Below are 16,015 nucleotides of genomic sequence, written 5' to 3' on the forward strand. Positions count from 1 at the left end.
GCTTTCAGGTTTAAAAAATTATACAAAAGCGCCATGAACATATCTTATAAGTGGTTTTAGTGGTGTGAAAATTAGTCACTAACAATCTTCAATTTAAGTGAAGTTAACCACTGCAAACCAAATCGAAGAACTTACAAACTGGATCTGTTCGCTTTTCAAATGAATCTTTCAGATTGGTTTTGGGAACCAAATCAATCAATTCAATAGAAAAATTCTAACTTGAATGATTTGTTCACAAATTTAAACACTGTTACTTCTTCAATAAAAGTGATTTAGTCGCATGGATGACTTTTTTGATGGTTTATGGTGCTTTTGCAATTTTGAAAGGTTCAGTTCCTGTTCATTGTAATTGCATGGAGAACACCATGAAGCACAGTGATCCTTTAGTGCTCTGTAAAAGAAAGGTTACACAAGGCTGAATAAATGATGACAGAATTTTAATTTCTGGTTTAAATATTCCTATAATCTATTAGTCTGTGCTCTTTGAAACATGACCTGTTCCCGCTTCTCTATCTTTCTCTCAAAAACAAGTTTACTTTATTTATATGGTGAAAAACAAGAAGGCTAGCATGATGTTGCAAACATCCCTTTCTATTTCTTTTCTCAGGGCTCAGATCCAGGTATCATCAAGTACCATTGTCAGGCAGAAACAGCCATTAGTTGCATTAGTGCACATACCCCTTTGCAGTTCATTCTGTAAATCATCCATGCGACGACAAAGCCCCAGCTATAAATAATAGGACACTGAGAATGTGAATACTGGATCTGGCCAGGTGCACTGAGCTTCCCTATCTCCCCTCGGAGCTAATGGACCAATATGGGAGAATGGAAATGTATTCGAGCTAGTCAGTAAATTAAGAATTCACCACTTTCATTGTGTGTGTGTGTGTGTGTGTGTGTGTTGGGAGATCTGTTGTTTATAGGAATTTGAATTTCATAGGTAATTGGGGATGTAGAAAATGTAAAAAAGAATAAATGCTAGTTTGCTTTTATCCATGTTAATGATGCTCACTATTGTTCTTGGGTGATATGCCTCTCAAGACAATGGGCAGAGAAAGTGACAACATCCGTTAAGACACTTGTGGTTGATAGTATTATCAAAATACAATTTATTATGCTGAAAATTCATATAATTAAAATCAACTAAATAGTAAAATGTGCGGTTAGTCTTAAGAACATTATTTGCAGGTTATATAATTACACCTATGAGATCCAAAAGTGTCTTGATTAATTCTGTGATAAATTTTCGTAGCTAAAAATGGGTAAGGCTACACTTTTATTAGGTGAAGTAAGCTCAGATGTGAATTTCAAGGGTTTAGTTTCAAAATTTCCAAACAACATGCAAATGTATGGATGTAATTCAAGGTTTTATGAGCTACATCATGTCCTTGGTACAACAAGACTTATACCGATATATTATGGAAGCTGTTCAGAAATGCATAAAGGATAGGTTTTTCTGACTTGAAATTTAAGTCTCAAAATTCTGAATTCTCTATGTAAAGTGAAATCCAGAGAGCTGGAAAGTAGCCGTATTTGTTACAATTATTTTAGTACAGAACAATCTCTTTTGGCAAAGTGTAAATATTGCCTAGTATTGGCTACAGGAGTTAATCTTTTATTGCCTGAAAATAGCCTATAAAGTCTATAAACTATAAATACTTTAAAGTCAAACATTTAAGGCTAGAGGTGAGAAAGGTAACCAGAACATTCCTCAGATGGATTCCATGCTTTTCAAAGGTTTTCTAATCTTTCCATATGGGTGGTTTAAAGTGATGCCCATGTGTCTGTGTGAGCATCAATGGAAAGAGATTGTTGTAATCCATGTGGATGTAATCTAAGGTACAAGGTTGTGAGGGAGTTTATGAGGACTGTCCACAGAATGCTAAGGCCAGACTGGAGTCTGAATGACAGATAACACAAACCTAAGCTTGTAGAACCCCAGAGGAGCTCAAGTATGGACAACACCTCTCAAAGTACTGCAGAGGTGGTGTGTTTCTGTGCAGGTTTCTATAAAAACTCTATATGAGAACACATCACCTTCAACATTTGGGGCCAATGATCCTTCAAACTTTAAGGCTTATTAAACTTTTTTTTTCAGTTTTAAATTCAGTTTATTTTTCTTAAAAAAAAACAAAAAAAAAAAACAGCTATTTATTTCTTTAAAGGTGCTGTATGTAAGTTTTTGACTCTACTAATGCATACAAAAACCATAATATGTTTGCAGAACATCTGAAAAACAATGCTACAGTCAGTTATTCTCCCAGTTATGTGTGTTCCCGGACTAGAATGTTGGTCTCTGTTTTGGTTCGAGAAACCCACCCACTGTCAGTTTACACTATTGTATTTCAGCATCCCGGGTTGCCAGTTAGTGAACAACACAGCGTATTTCATTTCATTCATTATCAAGTGTGCTCATTGTTGTTGGTGTCATCAATCTGGCAACCTGTGTTTGCTCAAGTCCGAGGAGGAGGTGCCGGGTGAAAGAAAACGTCTCCAATATTTAGAATTTGGACTGCAATACCTCTTTTAACCACTCAGTGTCAATCCTACACACAGCACCTTTAAATTTTCATTTAATTTAAAACTGAATTGGAATTTAAAAGACATCCTTGGTTGACATCAAATGCAGGGTCCATCAGGACCCCAACTGTACATTATGCCTTACATCTGAGCCAGATCTAACCTAGCAGTGAACCCAGTAGATATGAAACAAAAGATCCCGCCTTAACATCATTTCTCATCTCATGCTGGAAACTTAAGGAGAGGCTTTGTAGAAGTATTAGATGGATGAGAGATGTTGATACCCTGTGCCAATCTACCTCTGAGCCCCCTCCTCATCAACCCTTGACTCAGAAAGGGAGCACAAGTCCTCTTCTTACCTTAGAAGGGCTCTCGGTAGCAGACGCAGAAGAGCTGTCTGAAAGAAGGCTCTTGAAAATGTTCACCTGTGATACTGCTTTTAACCTCTTAGGTTTCTCTGCGGTTCAAGAGACGTGGCAAGGAAAGCTCTGTCTTTCCGAAGTGCGAGGCCTGAGTAAAAGCTTCCATGAGGAGACTTGAGAGAGGCTTGTTCTCAAAGGGACACAGCGTAACTTTAGTTGTGGAACTGTCACAGCTTGCCAAGCTCTTGAGTTTTTTCATACATTTATGACTGAATGTTATATTTGTTTTACTAACAACCAAGTAGTATGCGTCAAACTATTCCATATGATCATCAAGTAAAAGTGATGGAGATGTCAAAGAAGGCAGAAGATATTAAGGTCTCGTGTGTTTAATAGAAATAAACTCAGCATATCTTCCAGGCTCTTTATAACAAGTATGCTCTGAACAGAAACTGTACTGACCCTGACGAGAACTTGAGGGAAGGGTCCTCTGGAGTTTTCAGGCACATTGATTGGTGGAATGACCCAGTCTCGCTTCTGTCGCCGCAGCCCATTGGACGAGCCAAGCTGGTGTTGTCGTGGAAATGGAATGAGCCTGGGATTTTGATAGTGGTTGTGGGAGGATCCGCCGTAAACACCATCCCCAGCAAACTGTGGAAAACAGATACGTACACTCCATATGAAGCAGATCTTGATATTCATACACAAAAACAGTTTATAAAAATAAACTATAAAGAAGTAAATTTGATTTGGATAAGATCATGATATACTATATACAAGCACACACACACACGTTTGTTTTTGTGAAAAGTGGGGACATCCCATAGGCGTAATGGCTTTTATACTGTACAAACTGTATATTCTATCGCCCTTCACCAACCCTACACCTAACCCTAACCCACACAGGAAACTTTGTGCATTTTTACTTTCTGAAAAAAAAAAAAAAAAAAAAAATCATTCTTTATGGTTTATAAGCGTTTTGAAAAATGGGGATATGGGTTATGTCCTCATAAGTCACCCTCTCCTTGTAATACCTGTGTCATACCCATGTCATTATACAGAGGTGTGTATATACAGAACAGACCAAAAGTTTGGACACACCTTCTCATTCAAAGAGTTTTCTTTATTTTCATGACTATGAAAATTGTAGAGTCACACTGAAGGCATCAAGGGGTATTCGACCAAGAAGGAGAGCGATGAGGTGCTGCGCCAGATGACCTGGCCTCCACAGTCACCGGACCTGAACCCAATCGAGATGGTTTAGGGGTGGGCTGGACCGCAGACAGAAGGCAAAAGGGCCAACAAGTGCTAAGCATCTCTCGGGGAACTCCTTCAAGACTGTTGGAAGACCATTTCAGGTGATGACCTCTTGAAGCTCATCAAGAGAATGCCAAGAGTGTGCAAAGCAGTAATCAAAGCAAAAGGTGGCTAATTTGAAGAACCTAGATTATGACACATTTTCAGTTGTTTCACACTTTTTTGTTTTGTAAAAAAATTCAATACGTAATTCCACATGTGTTATTATTCATAGTTTTGATGCCTTCAGTGTGAATCTAAATTTTTTATAGTCATGAAAATAAAGAAAACTCTTTGAATGAGAAGGTGTGTCCAAACTTTTGGTCTGTACGGTTTATATACATACACACACATGCATTAATTAGGATTATATACCTGTCCAGTTACCACTAATCACTCATTATTTGTGAAGTAATGGTGAGCCATGAGGTAGGATCACACCTGAGCCATGAGCTGGGTTCGTAAACATAGCTGTGGGGTTTCTGCTAAAACAACCAATCAAAATGACAAATCACGTCAAGGCCTCTGTAAACTAGCCCCTATAACACAGCAATACCACAGTGACGCATACCATGACATTTCCTCATGGGTGCCCAATGAAAAAGATTGATGAAATACCCCATCAATAATTTAGACAAGAAAAACTAGAGCTGCCGCTGACCCTCACTTTATTCATCCAAAGGCCAAGGAAAAGAACTGATGCAACCAATCAAACAGCCACCGTTTTTCACTGCGGTTGACTGTGTGTGTGCGTTTGTAGGGAAGGGGACTGTCCTGTGGTTCATTTAGTGTCTTTAGCGCTCATCTCTGAATTGTCAGCTTTTCATGTAATCCCGTGTTGCCGTTTCTTCCCCTGACACCTCAATGTCTGTGCCACTGCATTTTCTAGTTGAGATGCTTTCGCCAAATCCCTGTCTTCTTTTTCCTCTCTCTCTCTCTCTCTCTCTCTCTCTCTCTCTCTCTCTCTCGGCCTGTCTGGCATCCCTCGGCGGGAGTTGCCAACTCAAGCATGCGTAGGCAGGTCAGCCTATCAATGTCTCACAAACATGGTTTGTCAGCAGAAGAGCTCGAACAGATGTGAGGCAAATCTGAGCAAACATATTGTATTTTTTTCCTCTTTTGTTTTAATTTTTCACAGCTTGATGGCTCTGGCTGCAGGGACTTGGAAAATGGAGGGATTGCAGCGGAGGGAGGGAGCTCTGAATGAGCAAGGAGGGCAGCTGTGAGGCACTGATAAAATCACTTCCGCCTCAGCTCTGCTCATCCATGAAGCTCACAGGTACCTGCTGCAGCAACAGAGAGAGGCTGCAACGAGACCTTTCGGGGGGCGGCACGTAGAATTACTGTGCATAAGAGGGTGAAATAGAGAAAGAAGAGGTTGGAGAATGGAAAAGAGACAGAGTTAAAATCAAGTTGAGCAGTGAAGGCTAAACAATCCTCCCAGAGAAATGAAAAATAATAAGAAGGGATTCGAAGTTCCTGTGTCTAAACAGCCAACTCGGCATGTGGTTATGCCATCTTAAAAATAGGCATTGATGGTTCCATGAAGTAACTAATAATTGATGACGGGCTATTGAATTATTGAAAAATAATGCCCACCTGAGGTGGTAATGTGGGCACAATGTGAAAGAGATCCTTTAAACACTCTTATGTATTTTGTCTTTTAAACACTCATATTGATTTTGATCACACTTCAGTTTGAGGACCAATTCTCACTATTAACTAACCATTAACTATGTGTTTTGCCTTGATAAACTCCTAATTTGCTGCTAATTAATGCTTAGTAAATTAGTTTCAGTATGGCACAGGATTACAAAAATCTAGAATATGGCCATGCAGAATTAAGCATTAATATATCCTTTGTAAGTACAAATAAATAGTAATATGCTCATATGTAAGATGGTTTAGATCCTACTTGTCCGATCGCTACAACTTTGTTTATTTAAATGGGAAGACATGTCATATATCACCACTAAAATATGGAGTTTCACAAGGATCTGTCCTAGGTCCTCTGCTATTTTCAATATACATGTTGCCCCTTGGTAATATTATGAGAAAATGTGGGATTAGTTTCCTCTGATATGCTGATGATACTCAACTACATATCTCATCGAGACCAAATGAAACTTCTAAATGATCTAACAGTTTCAATAAACTGTAAATATTATAGAAAACATAGACAGACCTGGGACTATATGTAGCTATGCATTTACTGGAAAATAGCTGCGTATTTTAGAACATTCAATGACGGATCAGAATCAAGTATTCAACATCCCTCTATTTAAGAACCTTTAACAATCATGGAACCTTTCAATTGAACAAAAGCTTCTTTAGATTATTAAAATGTTATTTACAGTAAGAAAATAGTTTATCTATTTATTTTAATAACTGTTCACTGAAAGGCTCTTTGGGGAACCCAAAATGGTTCTTTTGGCACCACTTGTATATTTAAGAGTGTGTCCAGTCAGCAACGTCAACTTCAGGAGGATGCTTTCAGATACATGGTGACCAACCCAGTGTTTTTGAACACAGCAAAGCTTTATCTCTACACTCACAAATCTGTTTATTAGTGCAGGGTATTCATCTAATCAATCTGTCTCTTACTCCATCTATATTGTTTTTTGCCTGCTGACAAACAGGACATTGGGAGCTGTGATAAAGACCTTGATTTATCAATCAGCTCTCATTGGCGTAGCAGAAGCATTCCTCCGAATGTGTAGCCAACAGGAAGATCCAGGCTGGCAACGCCAATGAAAGGCACAGACTTACAACAGCATGCCTAATGAAAAGGTTTATTCCTCTGGTAGGGCAACAAGCACTTCAACCATTACTACAGATATTGAGGAAAGAATAAACTGGAACAAGCACATTGTGTTGTGGGACGGCGCATGGCAGATGTAAGGAATGTGCTGCTACATATACGTGCATGCATATGTGTGTGTGTGTGGGCACATTCAGGAGTCAGCGTGTGTGAAATGGCTGCCTGGATTGCCCTGAGCTCCCGTAGCTCCAGACGAACCATCCCTGCCAGCTGGCTCCCCATCCCTCCCCGCTGAGAAGAAACCCGTTTGGGCATCAGTCAGCCTGCAGCTCTGCAACAGACATCTGGAGGTTATTGTTCTAAAGGGCCGCATTGCACTGCTTGCAACCATGTCTGGAGTGTCCCATTGCATGCCAGTATGTGCAAATTCCCTACTAGGCAGCACTCATTTGCTACTTTCATAATTAGTCACTGCACCAGACCTCACCGTCGGGAGAAAAGGTAAATGTACTTGGATTTTTACAGAAGTTACATTATTAAAAAGCAAGAAGAAAGAGTTTATAATAAGTACTGCAAAAATGCTCCACTTATCGTGTAAGGTGACTTAAGCCAGGTGGCATTAGGATTTTATTTATGACAAACATACCACTACTGAATCTACAGGATGAAACCAAGTTTGTGCACACATCCTCTAATTTGCCATCTGGTGGCTGGCTGCAGTATAGGTCATAAATCCTGCCCTCTCCATGTAAAAGAAATGAGATGCGAGCTAAACTAAATAATCAAATTACACTTCAAATAGATTTTTACCAAAGATGGTTTAAATCATTTTAGGTACTTCTTAACACACTGATGTAAGTGCAAGTGATTATTTTTCTAATAAGTTTGCTTAAATTAGATTTTTGATGCTTTAAAAATGGGGTGTGGTTTCATGATTATGAGCTTGTGATTGGGCCTGTGGAAGTTTGGGCGGGACTTCGATACCAAAGCTCCACCTCACAATTAATCCTGTGCAAACTATAGAAAAGTAAGCCGGAGTCTGGCTCAAAACCTTTTCCTTTTTTTTTAAGTCACCAGCAATATTAAAATTCCTAAACAAATTTGTCTCATGGCTAGGTTATATTATATTTAAACAAACAAATACATCATGATGGAACGTCAACACAGAACACTTCTGAGCCAGTACCAATTCAAAAAGAGAATGTGAAAAGTGTGGTCTGACTGGGATGTCCCCCGAACCACTGAATCATAAACATATAACACAATCAGTAAACTCCAATTCCTGAACAATTGAGCCAGTTACTTGGTACAGTTAGTCACAAACAATAATTGTGGTGTGAACTGCAATTGTAATTTTAATATGATTACTGAACAAACAACTAATGGCTCATATGGTGCAGCAAGTGTAACATCTTACACGTGCATTATTATTATTATTATTTTTTATGCCGCATACTGCGTTATGTTGTACTTAAAGCTTGTAAGACTTAAAATCAGTTTAATTTCTGACTCTTTCATCATATGACTTTATAGGAAAACAGAACTAACGGTTGCTGAACATAATTCCCAGCACACATGAATTCCAAACACATGCTTAGGGGCAAATGAGGCTCATATTGAGCTAAATGTCAGCCAAAAAACAGTCCTGGATATTTTTAGACCTAATCTATCCAAAAGCATAGAAACTTTGCTCAATAAAACATGTTGGGGGATCAAGAAACTACACTGCCTGGAACTTGTCAGCCCAGAAGGAGATACAATGGAATATACTAGAATGAAAGTTGCATATGGATCAAACCAATAAAAGACACACCATCCAGGCAAATGTCATGCAAGTTTATAATGAACTACATGTGACCTACTGACATTTACGCTCAGCAGAGGCACAAAGACTGAGGGATGTCTTTGTTGATATACATTTGATAATACCTTGCTTCCATATCAGTGTTTTTAAAGTATCTCTTCTCTTTGCTAGTTCAAAGTAAAAAAAAAAAAACTTCCTTCCTCTGAAATTGAGATACCTTGTTTTTAATTAGTTTTATGGCAAACCAGTCACGGTGGTGTATCTGTGTATGTGTGTGTGTGTGTGTGTCTGCAAGTGTTTTCTTTTAAGATGATGCTAATCTTAAAAGGCTAATCTCTATGCTAATTTCCCTAAGCTTGACCTCTAAATATATTGTCTTTTGAGTCAAGAGGCCAAAAACAGATTCAATAAAATTATAGAAAAGTAAAAAATGAATCTAGGTAAAACTTTCTGTCAGCACAAGTAATTTGATGTAACATGCATGTCACCCCTTACCAAAAGGGTACTATGATGTTAATACTATGGTATTATTATGATTATTATTGGACATAATTAACTAAATTAATAATTTGATTAATAATTTAAAAAAAAAAATCATATAAAAACAATCACATGTTGAAATCTATAAGTAAACTGTCGTAGACTGGACACAAGCTGTGATTCTTATATGTCTTACGCGTATATGCGTTTTAGCAATTCAGTTAAAGAGTCCTGGACCAAAACCTTATACTACCTAATTAATATTCATTAGCCAAACTGATAAGAATCATAATATGTCCCCTTAATTTGTCAGATAGTTCCTATGACCTGCTGTTTGGAACTTCAATGAGTCACTTGAGGAGAAATAGTTCATGAAAATCACATCTGTCAGAAATTAGAGACAAGACAGATGAAAATCTGGCACGTAAACAGATGAAAACATGTCTTAATGCTGAAATACTCTGAGAGCTAAACTACTTCATTTTTATTTAGATAATTTTTTTTTCATTAATTATGTATAGACTCAACTAGGTCAAAGAGTTGCAAAGAGTCACATCTCCCAGAACACCCATGTATTTTCTTGCTTCGTGTGTGTGCGCACACATGTTTCCTTTGTCCTTCAGTAACCTGCTGTAACCGGCAAGGAGACATATCTCTAAACGGTCGTGCAGAAGGAGAGGACATGTGCGGGGTTGGGACACGGGGATAGGGCTCGCCAGACCAGACTCCTAGATCCCTAGAGGACCTGCATTCCTGCCTCTCTGCTTGGCATTTCTAGGTCACTTTAGATGCAGAAACAGTCCGATGCCAGTGGGAAAGACATCTATATAAAGCCTGTACACCTCATCTGCTTCACACCAGAACACAGGACATGAGCATGACAGCCACATGTATTAAAAGTTTAATGATACTTGCCAAGCAGGACACACTGTGGCAGAAGTGTTTGTGTGTGTGTGTGGGTGTGTGTGTGTGTGTGTGTGTGTGAAGGGGTGGGGGCACAACTAGGATGAAATATTACTCCTTTCATCTTTTGTATAAAAATTACATTTGAGCATTCACTTCCATAATTAGATCATGACTTTTAGTATGTTGCCAAGGGCTTGTGCGAACCCTCTTAAAGCACTCCACACGTGACAGTGCCTTGCATACATGCACAAGAAGGAAACACCAAATGTAATCAATTTAAAAGCTGTAACTAGTTTTGAAATTCTGATGATTGCTAAAACGCAATAACATCTTGCTGTGTTATTGAATCTCATTCTTATCAGTGCTATATAGGCAAATAATTACACCACCCCCCACCCCAGCCCAGACCCCCTTAAAATCATGAGCTCAATCAATGTACATTATTCCATGCACTTCAATATTGAGCTGCTAGATTCAATCATGGCTTTTACAACACAACTGAAGAACGGTCATACCTCAACACAAAAACAACAAAAAAAAAATAAGCACTAGTCTTCAGTGTCACACGATCCTTCAGATATCTAATTTAATGCATCCTTGCTGAATAAAAGCATTGAAAACTTTACAAAAGTAGTATGTGTGCACACGTGTATGTGTGTTTGTTTAAAAAATGTTAAATATATATTTTGTTTATAAAAACTGAGTTTGACACAAATCTCTTATATAGTGCAGGCTAAAAAATAAATGCATAAAACATAAAACTGACACAATCAGATATTCAGGAATAAATATTGGACAAAGTTCACATCATTTGTCCTTGCCTGGTTAATATGAGGTGATGGCGGGTGTCCGGCGAGGGCCAGTTTAACAGTGGTCTCCCAGATATACTCGCCCAAGCTGTCTCTGGCCGTCACCATGAACTGGATCGGTTCGGTAAGATTCGTCACATCTTGCTCTGCGTAAAGAGAGCCATCCGGCCCAACACTGATCTTTGGGTCACTGCTCTCAAAAGAAACCTCCTCTTTCTGCTGACAGGTTTCGAACTTCACTGCAAAGAAACAGAGAGAGAGGGTAGAAGCTAAGAAAAACATTAAATACAAATGAAACTATTGCTCACAGACTCAAAAACTGTTCAGAGCGATCTTGCTTTTGGCCAAAACGGACGAGGCATTATTGATTCAATACATTCAGCAACATACAGACCAATAAATAAATAAATGAAATGAGTTATATAGTTAATAAATGATGTGTTGCTAGTTAAATTCAGTAATGTAAGCTGTACTGAGTAACATGTAACAGGATGGCTAATTTGATATTCTCTTAATAACACACTTTTCTGACAGCAGCAGTGTTAAAATTCAGTTTCTCTTAAAAAAATTGAAGATAGCAAACAGAATGAGTGAGTCATATGCTTTCTCCCGCTATGGTTGTTTGGAAAGGGTTCTGGTCAACAACAGCAGATGGTCCGTTCAGTTACACCTGAGGGAAAGTTCCACAGATTCAGCTCTACTTAAACTGAGCGAGTGAGCAAGTGAGAGAGAGAGCACCATGTGCCATGTCTAGATTAATCACAGTTTAAATATTGGAGCTCTATTTCACATCTACCAGAAGTTCAGTCATAGAACTTTAGTGGACCATTTAGCTCCAAGTATATGGGAGGCCGGGACTAGTTTTCACTATTTGTACTCCCATACATATTACTCAGGTTAAAGGAATGGTTAATCCCCCAAAAAATGACTCACCCTCAGGCAATCTAAGATGCAGACGACTTTGTTTCTTGATTGGTACAGATTTTTAAAAGCTTTTTTTGCATTACATCAGTTGCTCACCAATTTATCCTCTGCAGTGAATGGGTGCCTTCAGAATGAATTTCAAAACTGTTGATAAAAACTCCAGTCCATCAATTAACACCAGCTAATGTTTTTATTAGTTTTTTGGACTCCCATTCTGATGGCATCCATTCACTGCATCTCATTTTTGGCCAACATATTTCATTGCTCTTGCCCACACATTTGTCATTATCTAGACCTATCTCCCCTGCAGTGCTAGGCTGCTTATTAAATAAATCATTATGGTTGTATACAGTATAGGGTTGTGCCAGTAGATGATAGTATTGTGTATTGAAGATAGTCAGAGATTTCACCTCTGGCTAAACATTATTGATGATGTTCTTTGATAATGTAAATGTTCTTTGCTTGTTTTCTGTAGCTCCTGTTTGAATAACCATTGAAATGTAAGCATTATAATTATAATATTTTTATGACATGACATTCATAGAATGCTTGACTAAAAAGATGCCACGTAGTTAATTACACTAACATAAGGCTGCTTTAAGCCTTACCCTGGAGTTGGTTCAGGTTATGAATCTATTTAAGTAAATAATAAAAATAAGCATATTAATATTGTGTATTGGCAATCTCATATGCTGACGACAGGACAATATAACTATGGAGGATATCTCCCAACACTAGTACAGTACAAACATACTATAGTTGTAACAGTTAAGGTGGACAAGGCATTCACTGCAGAGGATCAAATGACCATTCACAAAGACCCACCCCCAGCCATGCGCTCTCATGCCACACATCATGTTCTCATGGAGTGAAAAATACATCGCGGAGCAAAGAGTAACCGCAGTTCAGTTAAATCGGCACGTGAACCAATTCTCTTCCTTCTCCACTTTACCAGTTACTTGCTACAACAGGAAATTAAAATAAATAAACTGAAGAAAATGTCAATACAGAGTCAATACTCAGCATTTTTCAAGTTGAAGTCTACCGACATATCTACTCTCCTGACTGGTTTGTTTGACGGGGAAAAAAACCTTGCAAATTCTTCATTATGATTGGTCAGATCGCCTGTCAGTCAAACTCCCTGTGAGGGGTCAATTGGTGAGCAAGTGATGCAATGCTAAGTTTCTCCAAATTTTGATTTCTGTATGAACTCTCGCTTAAAGTTCATTTTTGAAAGTTAATTTCTGTATAGACACATAAATTAAAGATTTTTGTCTATAAAAAGCTACTGAACATTTCCAGAGCAGATGCTGTCATACAAAGTGACTTACACTGCATGGGCGGAAAAAAGGAATTGCTTTGACTCACTAATATCGCAATTCAAAATCACAAAAAATAAAAAAAGTTATAAACAACATTTCAAACATAGGTGACCCACAGTATAGCTAGAATTTCTACAATATAGTAAAAAATATTATACTTAAATTTGGGTTAAACCTGTGGTACAGAGTTGCCATATGGCAATAATTGATTTCTACTTATTTCCTTGTAATTCTGGCACAATATATTGCACTATGGGAATTAAAAGGCCGGGTATTAAGATAGACAATGATGTGCTGTTTTTAAGTCACATGACATTTGAATGTATGTCCAAAACCCTTTTTCCCACTGTCTCCCTGTCACGGAAGACACCTCTCGAAGTGCTCCAGAAATTGCTCTATTAACCTAATTTCTAAACATCTCTTCTCAAGTAGGATTTTTTTTCTTTTTTCTTTCTTTGTTAAGTAAATTCTGTATTTTTATTCACAATTTAACTATGTCTGACATAGTTTTAACTGTAAATTGAGAAAATATCAATGTTTCCAAATGGCAAGATGTGCCACAGTTGAACTGGATTAATGGATTTCCCCATTGGGATTTTTTTAGCCAACTATATTGTAATATAGTTGTACTGAAAATATAGAATACAGCAATATGAATACAGAAATATATTATACTAGAAAAAGCAAATAGGAAAAGTGCAGATTTAGCTCATGTGATGAGAGTGAGGATGACTTAGTCTTCAGTGAAGGTTAAATGATAGGGATCTACTTGTTTTTGGTTTGCATGAGTTCCAACTATATAAATATATCAATTTCTAAAATAAATTTGCATTTAAATACAATAGAAAATCTTAATTTTATAGAAAAACTAATTTTTTATTAGTATGATTCAAGCTATTTCATTTAATAAAAACCTATTTGAAAAAAAAAAAGAAAAAGTTTCAAATACCACTAGATAGAGCACATAATTTTACAATTACAGAGACAGAGTCCTTGTGACAACTAGCCCCAGTCTCCCCTTGGCATAAGTGAAGCTTCAGCTGCACATTGTTCTGACAGTGTTCAGAACCGTAGTCTTCACAGACTTCCAGTACTACAGGGTCAAAGCATTCCAAATAGATTTGAGTGCCGCTTCTCTCATCTCTTTCTTCCCTCAGGACTGAAAAGAAAGGAAGATGGAACTAAAATCACTTCCTACCGATTGTATCTCTCTTCCACAATCCCACTGATAACAAGACAAATTGATTTCATGAATCACTGCGGGACCAAGACACTTGTTAAGAGTCCTGGGTGAAAAAATAATAATAAAAAATCTGCCATGAAATATCTTGCACGACAAGCTTTTTATCAAGCCATCTATCCAATTTACCACACGGTTTCTCGCCAGAAGATGCCACGGGCTAATAAAGCGTAGAATCCATTTTACCAATTGCCGCATGGCTTGCTCAACGCTCCAGTTTCATCTGGTGAATAATTGCAAATGGGAGGGGAAGAGGCCAATATGCAGTTTTCAGAATAAGCACCAAACCACATGAAAACACATGAAAGCATGCTGCCTACTTTAACAAGTTCTGCTCAAAACGTAAAAACAAAGTGCATCATACTGGGAGAATGATAAAGTTTTACTCTGTTAGGTCTCTTGAAGATGTGTAGAAAATTGTAATCACGAATCAGAGTGGTTTTGCTATTTGGCAACTGTCATAAATGGTCTGAATACACTAAATGCATCTTGTTGTTGATGGACCCCCCAACCTCCCCCCCCCTCCCCCCCCCCCCAATTCCTTACTGAGCATCAACAAAAACATTTGCCAGGAAAAAATACACTTGTGACAAAAATAGAGATGGATGTTTCTGTGAAGCAACAACGGCAGTCAATGTTTTTGTAAATTAGGCTAATTTGCTTTAATGGAATAAGGTAATTATTGTCATTGAAGACTTTTTGTCACTCCACAACTGCTTCTGACATACAGATGGTAAACCTGTGGATCAAGGGACGAAGGCTAAACCTTGAGTGTTTGCATAAGAAAAACACTGGATTCACAGGAGTTGTTTTATCATGTTGTTTTATCATCCAGTACGATATTCAATTACACTTTCTCATACAAGACAGAAGCTTTAACTGCAGCCCACATAAATAAAGACAACAACAAAAATCAATAATCAATTGACGTTTCAGACGGCAGCTCTATTGAAACTGCAATTCAGATTTTGGAATGTCAAGGTCTAATGTGTAAGATGATATGTGGGAGAGATATTGACCAAGAAACAAGAATAAGAGAAAGAAAAAGAATGCCGAAAAACTAGAAGATCATATCTGTGAGTGTGTGCGTGTGTGTATGTGGATGAGTATGTTACAGATAGTGGCTAGATAGATAGATAGACAGACAGACAGAATGATAGATAGATAGGCAGAATGATAAATTGAATGAGGAATAGACAGAGAAAAGAAAATGTATATATATAGCCAGGAGCACTGTATGACGGTTGGGATTGAGTGGCTGTGAGGTCTTTCCTCTCCATGTGCAGGTCTACAGCACAGGTTAAGATAGTTCAGGAGAGCCGCAGTGTTTGATGTTCTCCGCAGGCTCCCCTGAAGGTCACTCAATCCTGCAGTCACAAACAGAACAACATCACAAACTCAGGAGTTCTCCCTACATGCACTTTGCCTTACTGGGTGGTGTGTGGACACAAAGAGGTGTGCTGGGGTCATCTGGAGCTGAAGATGAAACCTTCTCATGAATCAGCTGTAAGTGGAAAAACAACTCTTGCGATGTGAATAGGATTTTGAGGGACGAGTGCACCAAGTTCTGTGGTTTTTCCTTGATGTCCGT

At 38.1% G+C, this 16,015-nt stretch overlaps 1 protein-coding gene across 1 annotated transcript in view; it reads right to left on the reverse strand.

Annotated features, from left to right (window-relative positions):
• Positions 1–16,015, reverse strand: part of cdh4 (cadherin 4, type 1, R-cadherin (retinal)) — a 204,740-nt gene that overhangs the window by 53,621 nt on the left and 135,104 nt on the right. The window contains exons 4-5 of the mRNA XM_026221372.1: positions 10,951–11,177; positions 3,345–3,533 (exon numbers count right to left, since the gene is read on the reverse strand). Of these exons, the coding sequence (XP_026077157.1) occupies positions 3,345–3,533; positions 10,951–11,177 (416 nt within the window). The remainder of the gene's footprint in view (positions 1–3,344; positions 3,534–10,950; positions 11,178–16,015) is intronic.

This window comes from Carassius auratus, chromosome 36 (genome assembly GCF_003368295.1).
Source record: "Carassius auratus strain Wakin chromosome 36, ASM336829v1, whole genome shotgun sequence".
Lineage (NCBI taxonomy): Eukaryota > Metazoa > Chordata > Actinopteri > Cypriniformes > Cyprinidae > Carassius > Carassius auratus.